Source organism: Lepus europaeus, chromosome 18 (assembly GCF_033115175.1).
Source record: "Lepus europaeus isolate LE1 chromosome 18, mLepTim1.pri, whole genome shotgun sequence".
NCBI lineage: Eukaryota > Metazoa > Chordata > Mammalia > Lagomorpha > Leporidae > Lepus > Lepus europaeus.
The window spans coordinates 50734910-50748806 of NC_084844.1; the positions used below are offsets into that span (position 1 = coordinate 50734910).

Genomic DNA, 13897 nt, shown 5'->3' on the forward strand with positions numbered 1-13897 from the left:
GGCAGCAGTAGCGGCGCCAGCGGCCGGCGCCCGCCCGGGCAGCGCGAGCTGGGGCGGGGAGCGAGGGGCGGGGGACGGGCGGGCGCGCGCGGGCGCGCGGACGCGGACGCGCGCTGTCCCGAGCAGGGGCCGGGAGCGGCCGGGGCTACTGTTGTTAAAGCGGCAACGCTCCCGGGCTGTGGGGCCCACCGAACCGGGACCTGGCAGCCGAGGGGAGGAGGCAGAAGGGTGGGCAGGAGGCCGAGAGTCGGGAAGCCTAGGGAGGCCTGAGAAGCCGGGCGCGGCGGGGGCGGACCCCGGGGCCACTCCCCCCCCCAGCCCGGGACCCGCGCACGCCCGCCCGCCGTCGGAGGCGCGCCCGAGGGGGGCGGAGCCTCTGGCCGGCCCCGCCCCCGAGGCGGCTTGGTCCAGGCCCCGCCCCTAGCGCGCGGCACCGGCCGGCGCCTCCCTCGACTCCGGTGACCGCCTCTCTCCTCCCCGCCGGACTCATCGTTCTAGAATTCACCGCGCAGCTGCCTCAGGTGCTGGGGCCAAGTGCGGGCGGCGGCGGCGGCGCAGCCACGGGGGTTGTCTGTCCCTGCCGGGCCCTCAAGTTAGGCAGCCCCGGCAGCCCTGGCCGCCGCCTCAGGCCGGAGCCGCCCTCTCAGGCCGGGAGTGCCGCCTCAGGCCGGAGTCGCCCTCGCGGGCCCAGGCTGCCCCTTCCGACCGAGCGTGGCCGCCTCAGGTGCGGGGCCGCCACCTCAGGAGCTGGGCTTCTCACACCCGATTACGCCCTCAGGCCTGGCTGTTCCGGAGGACCGGGCAGCCCTCGTCCGCTTGTCAAGGGTCCCGCTGACCCCTTCAGGCCCAAGCTGTGCTCCCAGGCCTGGCCCGCCCCCCAGGCAGGCCTCGCCCCCTCCCCATCGGGGCACCCAGACTCAGCCCCAGCCCGGCCCCTCGGGTCCTCATCTGCCCTCCTAGGCTTGCGTGGCCCTCCTGTTGCCCTGCGTCAGGTTTCCTGAAGGCCCATCCTGCCCCTTAGATTTTTTAAAAAACTTTTTTTTAAAGATTTATTATTTTGGCCGGCCCCGCGGCTCAACAGGCTAATCCTCCGCCTTGCGGCGCCGGCACACCGGGTTCTAGTCCCGGTCGGGGCGCCGGTTCTGTCCCGGTTGCCCCTCTTCCAGGCCAGCTCTCTGCTGTGGCCCGGGAGTGCAGTGGAGGATGGCCCAAGTGCTTGGGCCCTGCACCCCATGGGAGACCAGGAGAAGCACCTGGCTCCTGCCATCGGATCAGCGCGGTGCGCTGGCCGCAGCGCGCCTACCGCGGCGGCCATTGGAAGGTGAACCAACGGCAAAGGAAGACCTTTCTCTCTGTCTCTCTCTCACTGTCCGCTCTGCCTGTCAAAAAAAAAAAAAAAAAAGATTTATTATTTTGAAAGACAAGAATTACAGACGTGGAGGTGGGGGAGGGGGAGAGGGAGGGAGAAGTCTTCCATGGGGCCCGCGCGGTGGCGCAGTGGGTTAAAGTCACTGCCTGAAGCGTCGTCATCCCATATAGACTTCGGTTCGAGTCCTGGCTGCTCCACTTCCAATTTCGCTCCCTGCTAATGCGCCTGGAAAAGCAGCAGAGGGGCCGATGCTGTGGCGTAGCGGGTGAATCCGCCGCCTGTAGTGACGGCATCCCATATGGGCCGGGTTCCAGTCCCAGCTGCGCCTCTTCCGATCCAGCTCTCTGCTACGGCCTGGGAAAGCAGTAGAAGATGGCCCAAGTCCTTGGCCCCTGCACCCGCGTGGGAGACCAGAAAGAAGCTCCTGGCTCCTGGCTTCTGATCTGCGCAGCTCCGGCCGTTGTGGCCAATTGGGGAGTGAACCATCGGATGGAAGACCTCTCTCTCTCTCTCTCTCTCTCTCTCTCTCTCTCTCTGCCTCTCCTCTCTCTGTGTAACTCTGACTTTCAAATAAATAAATAAATAAATCTTAAAAAAAAAAGCAGCAAAGAATGGCCCAAGTCCTTAGGCACCTGTACACATATGGGAAACCTGGAAGAAGCTCTGGCTCCTGGCTTTGGACTGACTCAGCTGCAGCCATTGTGGCCATTCAAGGAGTGAACCAGCAGATGGAAGATCTCCCTCTCTATCTCTGCTCCTCTCTGTAACTCTTTCAAATAAATAAAATAAATCTAAAAAAACATAAAAATAGTTTTTAAAAAAATCTTCCATCTGCTCGTTTACTACCCAAATGGCAGCAACGGCTGGAGCTGGGCCGATCTGAAGCCAGGAGCCAGGAGCTGCTTCTGGGTCTCCCAAGCACTTGGCCCATCTTTTACTGCTTTCCTAGGCGGTAGCAGGGAGTTGGCTCGGAAGTGGAGCAGCTGGCACTCGAACCTGTGCCCATATAGGATGCTGGCTCTGCAGGCGGCAGATTCACCTGCTACGCCACAGCGCTGGCTCCTCTCCTTAGATTGAAGGCATCCACTTAGGCCCAAGTCTCCAAAGTCATAATGTTCCCCCAAGTGGCCCCCTGTGTTCTGCTGAGCTCCTCCTGGCCCAGGATTCCCTGCTTGGACTGCTCTTGCCCTTTCTGTCCAACTCTGACACTTTTTGTTAGCCCATCCCCAGCTGCCTTTGGATAAATAGCTGTTTGCCTCCAACAGTTTCCAGTTAGCTTTTTCTGTCCCTTGTGCAGCCTATATGCACTGTCCTATCTTACGTGCCTTTCCTGCCCACCCTGACTGACTGTGGATGTCTTTCACTGCCCCTAATTCTGGCTCTGTACAACTGACACCTCTCTCTCTCTCTCTCTCTTTCTCTCTCTCTCTCTCTCTCTCTCTCTCTCACACACACACACACACACACACACTCAAGATTTATTTGACAAGCAGAGTGACAGAGGGAGAGAAATCTTCCATCCACTGGTTCACTCTCCAAATTGCTGTAACAGCCAGGTCTGGGCCATTCAGAAACCAGGAGCCCAGAGCTCCATTCCAGCATGTGGATGGCAGGGACTCCAGCACTTGGGCCGTCCTCTGCTGCCTTCCCAGGCACAGTAGCAGGGAGATGGATCTGAATCAGAGCAGCTAGGACTCCAGCTTGTGTCCCAGTACAGGGTGCTGCACCACAACACTGGCCCCCTCTCTGCTCACCTTTCCTATAGATATTCCCCATGCTTCTCCTTCCCATTTGCCAACTGACTACTCTCTCCAACCAAACGTCCACCAGCTACTCGTACCTGATTCTTTTACCATCTCTCAATTCCACCACTTCTCTAACTGCCCCCAACCACCAAGTCTATGCCAGCTGCTCCCAAATGCCTCTGCTGCATTCAGTCTCCACCTGTCATTTTTTTCATTTCATCCTTTCTTATGACCTTTTAAGTCACTTGAAAGCCATCTGCAGATTTTACTTGCTGCATATATGTAGCTTTAGAAAATGTACTTCCTCCTTTATGTCTTACCACAATCCACTTTCCCCATGCTTACCATCTTCCTCCTGTAGGTTCAGCTAACAGTTGAGTATTAGAAATACCTTTTAAACTCTTTTTTGCTTTTTCAGGATGCACACATCTGCTTTCCAGGCTCTAAATTGGTCTCATCCCTACAGCCGTTGCATAGTGAGTGATTTGTTTTCCATTTTTCTCCCAGCAGCAAGGAGGAGACTCAGTTGACTACCTAGCCCAGTCCAGTCATGCAAGTACAGGAATATGGAGACAACCTCATCCCCTTTGCCAAGTGAGTCCCCCCTACTGGGTGGGGAGGATGGGGACAGGATGGAGGCAAGATTGCATGGCTGGCTCCTCCGGAGTAGGAAATAAAGAACAGGAAACTCAGGGCCTCATCTCAGGGGATTTATCACTCTGTGTAACAGTTTTTCACTATAATCTTCTACCCATTGTATTAGGCACTGGGGATTCAGTAGCTAGCAAGACAGGGGTCCTACTCTGATAGAGCCTATTTTCTACAGAAGTAGAAGACAATGTGTAACATAAAATTATATGAAGATATAGTTATATAATATTATAAAGAATGGGGGTGGGCATTTGGCCCAGTGGTTAAAACACTGCTTGGGACACCCACCTCCCATTATCCAGGTGCCATTGTTTGATTCATGGTGCTGCTTCTGACTTTAGCTTCCTGCTAATGTCCCACCTGGGAGGCAGCAGGCGATATCCCAAGTACTTGAGTTCCTTCCACCCACATGGGAGACCTGAATTAAGTTCCAGACTCCTGGCTTCAGCCTGGCCCAATCTGACTATTGCAGACATTTGAGGAGTAAGCCAGCAGATAGAAGATCTTTGTTTCTCCGTCCTTCTATCTCAATGGATTTCAAGTTAAAAAATAATTTAAGATTTATTTATTTATTTATTTGAGAGGCAGTTACAGACAGAAAGAGGGAGAGGTCTTCCATCTGCTAGTTTACTCCTTAAATGGCCACAATGGCCAGAGCTGGGCCAATCAGGAGCCAGGAGCTTCTTCCAGGTCTCCCATATGGGTGCAGAAGCTCAAGCATTTGGGCCTTTCTTCCACTGCTTTCTCAGGCCGTTAGCAAAGAGCTGGATATGAAGAGGAGCAGCCAGAACATGAACTGGTACCACATAGGATGCCGGCACCACAGGCAGAGGCTTAACCTACTATGTCACAGGTGCCAGCCCCTACATTTTTTTTAATTTTTTAAGATTATTTATTTATTTATTGGAGAGATAGTGTTACAGACAGTGAGATGGAGAGACAGAGAAAAAGGACTTCCTTCCACTGGTTCACTCCCCAAATGGCCGCAATGACCAGAGCTATGCTTATCTGAAGCCAAGAGACAGAGCTTCTTCCAGGTCTCTCATTCAGGTGCAGGGGCCAAAGCACTTGGGCCATCTTCTACTGCTTTCCTAGGCTACAGCAGAGAGCTGGATTGGAAGAGGAGCAGCCAAGACTCGAACCGGTGCCCATATGGGATGCCAGCACCGCAGACGGAGGATTAACCCATTCCACCACAGCGCCGGCCCCAGAGATTTTTTAATAAAAAATAAAATAAATACAATTTCAGCTAGTGATGATTACCATGAAGAAAAAAATAACAAGAGAGGCCAGCATTGTGGCACAGCAGGTTAAGCCAACACTTGGTGACACTGGCATCCCATATCAGAGTGCCAGTTTGAGACTTGGTTGCTCGTCTTCCGACCCAGCTTCCTGATAATGTGCCTGGGAAAGCAGTGGAAGATAGACCAACTGCTTGGATCCCTGTACCCACTTGGGAGACCCAGATGAAGTTTTGGGAATGTGGCTTTGGGTGGACCAGCCATGGCCATCTGGAGACTGAACCAACAGATGGAAGATCTTACTCTCTGTTGTTTTCTTACTGTCTCTCACTCTCACTCTCTGCCTTCCAAATAAATAAATAAATAAATGATTTATTTATTTGGAAGGCGGAACAACAAAGAGGGAGAGAAAGCTTCCATTTGGTGAGCTTCCATTCAGTGGTTCAATACACAAACGGCTGCAATGGCCAGGGCTGGGCCGGGCCAAAGCCAGAAGCCCAGAACTCCATCTGGGTCTCCCTAATGGGTGGCAGGAGCCCAGGCATCTGGACCATCATCTGCTTCTTTCTTGGGCACATTAGCAGGAAATTGGATTGGAAGTGGAGTGGGTAGGACTTGAACCTGGTGCTTATATGGGATGCTGGCATTGTAGGCAGCTTAATATATTGTGCCACAACACTGGCTCCCAGATGAACAAATCTTTTAAGAAAACAGAGGTATAGGGGCTGGCATTGTGGCTTAGTGAGTAAAGCCACCACCTGTGATGCTGGCATCCCATTCGAGTGCCAGTTCGAGCCCCGGCTGCTCCACCTTCAGTCTACCTCCCTGCTAATGTGCCTGGGAAAGCAGCAGAGGATTGTCCAAATCCTTGGGCCCCTGCACACATGTGGGAGACCCAGAAGAAACTCCGGGCTCTTGGCATTGGATCAGCCCAGCTCTAGCCATTGTGGCCATTTGAGGAGTGAACTAGTGGATGGAAGATAGCTCTCTGTCTCTCCTTCTCTTTCTCTCTGTAACTCAAACTTTCATATAAATAAAATAAATCTTACAAAAAACACACAGGAGTATACTATAATATAGTATATTTCTTAGAAGATACAGGGTTACTTAAAATGACTATGGAAGACTATTCTAGAGAGGAGAATTTGAATTGAGATTTTTTTAAAAGATTATTTATTTGAGAGGTAGAGTTACAGATAGAGGGAGAGACAGAGAGAGAGGTTTTCCATTTACTGGTTCACTCCCCAAATGGCTGCAGTGGCTGGAGCTGGGCTGCTCTGAATCAGGAGCCAGGAGCTTCCCCCAGGTCTCCCATGCGGGTGCCGGGGCCCAAGCACTTGGGCCATCCTCTGCTGCTTTCCCAGGCCATAGCAGAGAGCTGGATGGGAGGAGGAGCAGCCAGGACTAGAACTAACACCCATATGGAATGCTGGTGCTGCAGGTAGAGGCTTAACCTACTATACCACAACGCCGGCCCCAAATTGAGATCTTCAAATAAGAGGGAGCTAGTCTAGATTAGAATCAAGGGGGAGAAGTATTAGATTAAAAAACCTCAACAGGCCGGCGCCGTGGCTCAACAAAGCTAATCCTCCGCCTTGCGGCGCCGGCACACCGGGTTCTAGTCCCGGTTGGGGCACCGATCCTGTCCCGGTTGCCCCTCTTCCAGGCCAGCTCTCTGCTGTGGCTAGGGAGTGCAGTGGAGGATGGCCCAAGTCCTTGGGTCCTGCACCCCATGGGAGACCAGGAGAAGCACCTGGCTCCTGCCATCGGAACAGCGCGGTGCGCCGGCCGCAGCGCGCTACCGCGGCGGCCATTGGAGGGTGAACCAACGGCAAAAGGAAGACCTTTCTCTCTGTCTCTCTCTCTCTCACTGTCCACTCTGCCTGTCAAAAAAAAAAAAAAAACCTCAACAAGCAGGTGTTTGACATAGCAGTTTAGATGCCCACATCCTAAATCTAAGTGTCCAGGTTCAGTATCCAGCTTCCTGATGCTGTAGACTCTGGGAGACAGTGATGATGGCTGAAGGAATTCCTGCTACCCTGGACTGAGTTCTTGACTCCTGGCTTTGGCCACAGTTGGGGGCTGCTGCAGGCATTTGGGGAGTACATCAGAAGATAGGAGCTGTCTTCCTCTCTTTGTCTCTCTGCCCCTCAAATAAATACAAATTTTAAAAGGGGAGGGTGGGGCCCGGCGGCGCTGTGGCTCACTTGGTTAATCTTCCACCTGCGGTGCCGGCATCCCATATGGGAGCCGGGTTCTAGTCCCGGTTGCTCCTCTTCCAGTCCAGCTCTCTGCTGTGGCCCGGGAAGGCAGTGGAGGATGGCCCAAGTGCTTGGGCCCCTGCACCTGCATGGGAGACCAGGAGGAAGCACCTGGCTCCTGGCTTCGGATCGACACAGCACCGGCCGTAGCAGCCATTTGGGGGATGAACCAACAGAAAGAATACCTCTCTTTCTGTCTCTCTCACTGTCTGTAACTCTACCTGTCAAATAAATAAATAAAATCTTAAAAAAAAAAGGGGGGGGGAGGGTGGTAAGTGGCAGGCTTTTTTTTTTTTTTTTTTTTGGACAGGCAGAGTTAGACAGTGAGAGAGAGAGAGAGACAGAGAAAAGGGTCTTCCTTCTGTTGGTTCACTCCCCAAATGGCCGCTATGACTGTTGCGCTGCGCCAATCCAAAGCCAGGAGCCAGGTGCTTCCTCCTGGTCTCCCATGGGGTGCAGGACCCAAGCACTTGGGCCATCTTCCAGTGCATTCCCGAGCCACAGCAGAGAGCTGGACTGGAAGAGGAGCAACCGGGACAGAATCTGGTGCCCCAACCAGGACTAGAACTCAGGATGCCGGTGCCGCAGGTAGAGGATTAGCCAAGTGAGCCACGGTGCCGGCCTAGATGGCAGGCATTTTGAACAGTGGTTAAGAGAACACTTGGAAAGCCCACATCCCACATTAGAGCACCTGAGCTTAAGTCTGGCTCCACCTCTAGTTCCAGCTTCCTGCTAATGTGCACCCTGGGAGGCAGCAGTGATGACTCAAATGCTTGAGTCCCTGCCATCCATATGGGAAAGCTAGATTGGCTCTGAGGCTTCTGGCTTTGGTCTGGCTGGGGCCCTGACTATTGCAGGCATTTGGGGGAACAAACCAGGGGATGGAAGATCTATCTCTGTCTCTGTCTCTCTGCCTTTCAAAAAGAAAAAAAAAAAAAAAAGAAAACAAAACAGCCCCAAGAAGGAAACAAGTTTGGTGTGTTGTAGGAACAGGAAGCTGGCCAATGTACTGAGACTTAGTGATCAAGGGAAAAGCAGAGAGAAAAGCCAGAGTTAGGCAGAGGCCAGGTCATACAGGACCTTCTAGGCCATTGAAAAGACTGAATTTTATTCCAAAGAAAATAGAATTTTGTCCTAAAATAAAATCTAATAGAAATCTGTCAAATGTTTAAGTAGGAAGCAACTTAAACAGATTTTTTTTTCTTCAACTGTTTTATTATGGAAAATTTCAAACAAATATATAAATGGAAAAATTCGTTTCCTGAACCAGATGGACCCTTCTCAGTCAACTTCAGTAATTATCATTATACAGATAATCATCTCTGCACCTGTCCAGCCCCTTCCACCCCAGATTATTTTGAAGTATGTCTCAAAACTTATATCATGTCAAATGGTTTTAAAAGGTTACTCTCACTTCTCTGCACAGAACAGATTGTGCATGGATGACAGTGGAAGCAGGGAGAGGAGAAAGAAGCCATTGAACAGTACAGGAAGGGCAAAATGACCTGGGATGTGGTGGTGGGAATGGAAATGGTGAGCAGTGGTCAAATTTGGGCATATTATACATATATAACCAAGTGAACTTGCTGGTAAACTGACTATGGGAGATGAGGGACTGTAAATATATAGTAGGTTTTGGAGCTCAAGCAAGTGGGTTTTGGGGTTGGGAAGCCTGGGGAGCAGATGCTGAGGGAGAAACCAGGGCTGGAAACTGAGATTTAGAAGTCATCAGCACATTGGAGGCGTTTAAAGTCATGGGACTGGGTGAGGTCATCTAAGGAGAGACAGAGCAGATAAAGGGCTCCAGGTCTAAGCCCTAGAACACTCTACTTCCTAGAGGTCGGGAGGGCAGACATCACTCAGCTGGGGACTTTGGAAGTGGTGAGCACTGTTCTCAAAAAGCTCTGTATACCCCTCCCTATCTACCAGAATGTTAGTACTTATGAGATGGGGACACAAAGTAGGAGTAAAGAGTTCTCTCTTGTGGATCCTTGCATAGACCTAAAGGAACATTGTCACATCACCCTGTGTGGCCAGGACCCTCTTCTTTGACAACCATGCTTGCTAATAAGGCTATAAGGTATAGAAGTTGAGCTTCAGTGAGATCTGAGGCTCAAACAATAGTTAATCTCCATCCCCACCTTAGTTCTAATCTTTCATACTGAAGTCCTCACCACCTTTCTCAGCTAAAATGCAGATAGAGGACATGGCCTGAGGGAACCTGCATGGTCCCATGGAAAGGATGAACACCTGGAATGCTTGGGTAAGGGAAGAACCAGGCCCAAGCCTACTTTGTCCTTACCTCAGGTGTTCCAGGGTGGTCAGCCGATCTCCATCGCCCAGCTTACCTTCCCAGAGCCTTGTACCCAGGGTTCTGGAGATGTCCCAGCGTTACGGAGATGTCTTCTGGGAGAACCTTAGTCAAAGGCCCAGGTGAGTACAGAAGGATAAGGTGGGGACTAACTTGGGGTGGGAAGGTAAGATTGTACAATTTTAAAATTTTTATTTATTTATTTTCATTTTATTTGAAAGGCAGAGAGACAGAGACAGCTTCTATCTACTGGTTCACTCTCCAAATACCAGAAACAGCTGGGACTGAGCCAGGTTGAAGCCAGGAGCCCTGAATGCAATCGGATCTCCCACATGGGTTGCAGGGACCCAAGTGGCTTTTTTTTTCTTCAAGATTTATTTATTTGAAAGTCAGAGTTACAAAGAAGCAGAAGGAGAGGGAGAGAGAGAGAGTGAGCACAATGGCCAGAGCTGGGCTGATCCAAAACCAAGAGCCAGGAGCTTCTTCTGGGTCTCCTACATAGATGCAGGTGCCTAGGGACTTGGACCAGCTTCCTCTGCTTTCCCAGGCATGTTAGCAGGGAGCAAGATCAGAAGTGGAGCAGCCAGGACTTGAACTGGCATCCATATGGAATGTGGGCACTGCAGGCAGCAGCTTTAACTGCTTTGCCACAAAGTGGCCCTGGGACCCAGGTTTTTAAGCCATCACCTGCTGACAGAAAGTTGGGATCAGAAGTGGAGTCAGGGCAGGCACTATAGCACAGCAGATTAAGCCGTCACCTGTAATGCTGGTATCCCACATGAGTGCGGGTGTGAGTCCTGGGTGCTCCACTTCCAATCTATCTGCCTGCTAATTCACCTGGGAAAGCATCAGAAGATGGCCCAAGTCGCCTGCACTCACATGGAAGACCAAGATAAAGCTCCTGGAGCCATTTGGAGAGTAAATCAGCAGAAGGAAGATCTCTCTCTCTCTCTCCCTCTCTCCCTCCCTATTTTTCCCTCTCTGTAACTCTGCCTTTCAAATAAATAAATTGTTAAAAAAAAAAAAAAAAAAAAGTGGAGCCAGGGGCCAGCACTGTGGCTCAGTAGGTTAAGCTACCACTTGCAGTGCCAGCACTCTGTATCAGAGCGTTGGTTCCTGTCTTGGCTGCTCATGTACCTGGGAAACCTGCAGAAAATGGCCCAAATACTTAAGTCCCTGCCCATCCTGGGAGATCAGGATAGAGTTCCTGACTCCTGGCTCCTGGCTTTGGCCCGGCCCAGCCCTGCCTGTTGCAAATATTAAGCAAGTGAACCAGCAATGGAAGATTCTCTCTCTCTCTCTCTTTTTCTCTCTTTCAATCTCTGTCACTCTGCCTTTTAAATAAATAGATAAGAAAACAAATCTTTATTAAGAGAGAGAGAGAGAGAGATGTGGAGCCAGGATTCTAACCCAAGCCCACTGATGTGAACATTCCAAGCAACATATATTTGTTGAAGATTTATTTATTTTTTTGAGAGGTGGAGTTACAAACATAGAGAAGGAGAGACAGAGAGAGAGAGATCTTCCGTCCACTGGTTCACTCCCCCAAATGGCTGCAACAACTGGAGCTGAGCCTATCTGAAGCCAGGAACCAGGAGCTTCTTCCAGATCTTCCATGTGGGTGCAGGGGCCCAGGCATTTGGGCCATCTTCCACTGCTTTCCCAGGCATATTAGCAGGGAGCTGAATCAGAAGTGGAGCAGCTGGGACTCGAACCAGTGCCCATATGGGATGTTGGCACCACAGGCAGAGGCTTAACCTACTGTACCATAGCGCTGGCCCCTCCAAGCGACATCTTAACCACTAAGCCAAATGGCCATCCCAGACTGTATAATTTTTAACTACCATAAATTCTTAGACCAATCAGGCCTGGGCAGAATTTCCTACTGGCTGACAGACATTTTAGCCCCTAGTGCCAGAAAGGTGGTTGGAAGAACTCATCAGAGAGGAATATGTATGGAGCATGTCTCCTCTGACCCTAGCCCCCTTTTTGTGTTCACAGTCCCACCTGGATGGAGGAAAAGTACATTCCGCCCACGCTGGTATGACAAAGTCTGCCCTTCAGCACTTCTCTGTTAACTGTGCACCCTCTCCCACCTGTCTTCAGCTCCTAATGACCTTTCCCTCTGGTGTTCACCAACAAGGGCGCTGACCAGGCCTTCCTCTCTTCACTCTGTGGAGACTTTAGACTTAGGAGAGAGGGCCTAGACACCAGGTTTCTTGTCACTGTTCTCCTGTCTGCTCTGAAATACCTCCTGCTGGGATGCAAGAGGGTCCTCCAGATCAAAGCTAGACTTCCCAAGATCCTTGACTCCCTAATTCAGTTCAAGCTCTCCCAAGACCCAGTTCTCTCCTTTATTTCCTTTTCCATTGTCTGGCACAGAGAGCCACTGGTTGCTCTCAGCCTGGCCTGTACCCCCCGGAAGGACTTCTACCCCCTGAGGTGCTCTGCAGAAGAAAGAGAAAGAGGCCACAATTGGAGCGAATGCAGCACGGACCTGGGAGCATCCCTGCCCGGGTCAGGGCTGTCACTTATCATCTGGAGGACATAAGGAAGCGTCAGAGAACCATCAATGAGTAAGGAGGCCAGACAGTGGGCTCTGGGAACCAAGTAGGGTTTGGGTGCAGGCTGTGTTGAGCTAAGGAAGGGGTTGAGAGCTTTCAAGGAATGAAATTGGGAAGGAACTGTGGGTTTGGTGCAATTAAAATGTTTGTGTTTTATATATATATTTATCTGAAAGGCAGAGTTACAAACAGGGAGAGACAGATCTTCCAGAGTTGGGCTAGGCTGAAGCCTGGAGCCTGGAACTCCATCCACAGGTCTCCCACGTGGGTGGTGGGCACATTAGCAGGGAGCTGGATTGGAAGTGGAGCAGTAGGGACTCCAAGTGGCACTCATATGAGATGCTGGTATTGTAGGTAGTGGCTTAACCTGCTAAGCCAAAACTCTGGCCCCAAATGGGATGGATTTTTGTAATGCGGAAAGACAGAGGGAACTGAGGGATGGAGGCTGAGCCCTAGGAGGTGGAAGGGGTGGAAACGGGATCACCAGACAGGAAAATACACCATAGAACTGGCGGGTGTGGGAAGCTCTGGGGTCACTGCTGGGTCCCTGGAGTGAGCACACTGCAGTCCTAGATGAGCAGAGCTGCGGGTGCAGAGCTGAAGTCAAAGGCAGTGCCTCGGGTCCCAGCGGTCAGTGTTTCAGAACAGTAGGTGAAGATTAGACACCAGAAGCCTGGCCATCTCCTAAATGCCGTCTCCACAGGCTGAAGAAGGGCCAGTGGGGCAGCTCTGGGGCTGCATCCGAGCCCCTGGTGCTGGAAGAAGAGGACTGTGGATTCCCCAGCACCGCGGGATACTCTGAACTGGAAGAGGACCACGGCCTCGCTCCTGACAGTGCCCAGGTATGACTGGGGGGCGGGGGAGGCTGGTGTGAGTCCTCGGTCTTGCGTGGAGACAGCAGAAGCCAAGAGCCAGGTGGGAGTGCTAATTTAAGAAGAAAAACAAACTTGGTGAGAGCTGGAGACGGGGTACCGGGCTTGGGGACCAGCAAATCCGCTGAGCCTCCTTTCCCATCCTTTCCCCTGTCAATTTCTGTCGTCTACAGCTGCTTTGGTCTCCCTGGAGCCCCCTGGGCCAGGAGGTGTCCTGCTCCTCCAGGCAGTGGAGCTCTCTGGCCCCCTTCAGCGCTGCCACAGCCAGGAGGGACCCCTTTAGCCGCCCCTGGGGGATGGAGCTGGAGTCTGAGGAGTAAGCCGAAAGCACCTGTGCCCAGGATGCTGGTGCTGCCTGCGGCCCAGGCCCAGGTCACCGCGATCGCCTCCGCGGCCAGCACGGAGCCCTGTCCCGTCCTCTGAGCCATTCACGCCCACGGCCCCCTGCCCTGCCCACGGAAACGCCCCGAGCCCCACGTTCTCTCTGTTGCGTTATTAAAGAGCAAGCAAATGGAGCCAGCGTCGTCGTCCTCTCTGTGCACTGACGCGGGGACTGAGGGCTGGGGCGCTCCTTCGCTTCTCCAGGGCCAGCTCCCAGGAGCTCGGCCTGGGTCCGTCCTCCGTCCCTCGCCAGCCCCTCGGGTTCCAGCACTGCACCGCCGCCCCCGCCCCATTCTCTGGGACCGGAGTCACGTCCGTCGGCCGAGCTTCCGCCTCCGGGACCCCGGAGCCCGTCCCCTCAGCGCGCCTGTCCCTGCAGGGACTTCCCAGCGATCTGTCCCCTCGGCCTGGCTCCGGGCCCGGGAAGCCGGGTCCCTCCGCCCAGCGCCCCACCCAGAACCCCACGTGTGCTGACCCCAGGTTCCCTTCCCGACCCCCATCC

At 52.6% G+C, this 13897-nt stretch overlaps 1 protein-coding gene across 4 annotated transcripts; it reads left to right on the forward strand.

The window, feature by feature from the left end:
- Positions 1 to 421: 421 nt before the first annotated feature.
- INCA1 (inhibitor of CDK, cyclin A1 interacting protein 1) lies at positions 422 to 13523 on the forward strand. 4 transcript variants are annotated; one of them, XM_062174835.1, is made up of 7 exons: positions 422 to 521; positions 3622 to 3708; positions 9575 to 9700; positions 11580 to 11619; positions 11961 to 12154; positions 12846 to 12984; positions 13188 to 13523. In XM_062174835.1, the coding sequence occupies exons 2-7, from the start codon at positions 3665 to 3667 to the stop codon at positions 13332 to 13334; spliced, it is 690 nt and encodes a 229-aa protein (XP_062030819.1). In that variant the 5' UTR covers positions 422 to 521; positions 3622 to 3664; the 3' UTR covers positions 13335 to 13523. The 4 variants fall into 4 exon arrangements, with proteins under 4 accessions (XP_062030819.1, XP_062030818.1, XP_062030821.1 ...); XM_062174834.1 differs by having other exon boundaries at positions 3625 to 3708; XM_062174836.1 differs by lacking the exon at positions 422 to 521 and adding an exon at positions 641 to 724 and having other exon boundaries at positions 3625 to 3708.
- Positions 13524 to 13897: the final 374 nt, after the last annotated feature.

Excerpts from the sequence above, each read along its gene's own strand:
- INCA1 (XM_062174835.1), top strand. The coding sequence starts at position 3,665 with ATGCAAGTACAGGAATATGGAGACAACCTCATCCCCTTTGCCAA. Across the intron at positions 11,620-11,960 it reads AGTACATTCCGCCCACGCTG|AGAGCCACTGGTTGCTCTCA; the intron begins GTATGACAAAGT and ends TGTCTGGCACAG. Across the intron at positions 12,985-13,187 it reads TCGCTCCTGACAGTGCCCAG|CTGCTTTGGTCTCCCTGGAG; the intron begins GTATGACTGGGG and ends TGTCGTCTACAG.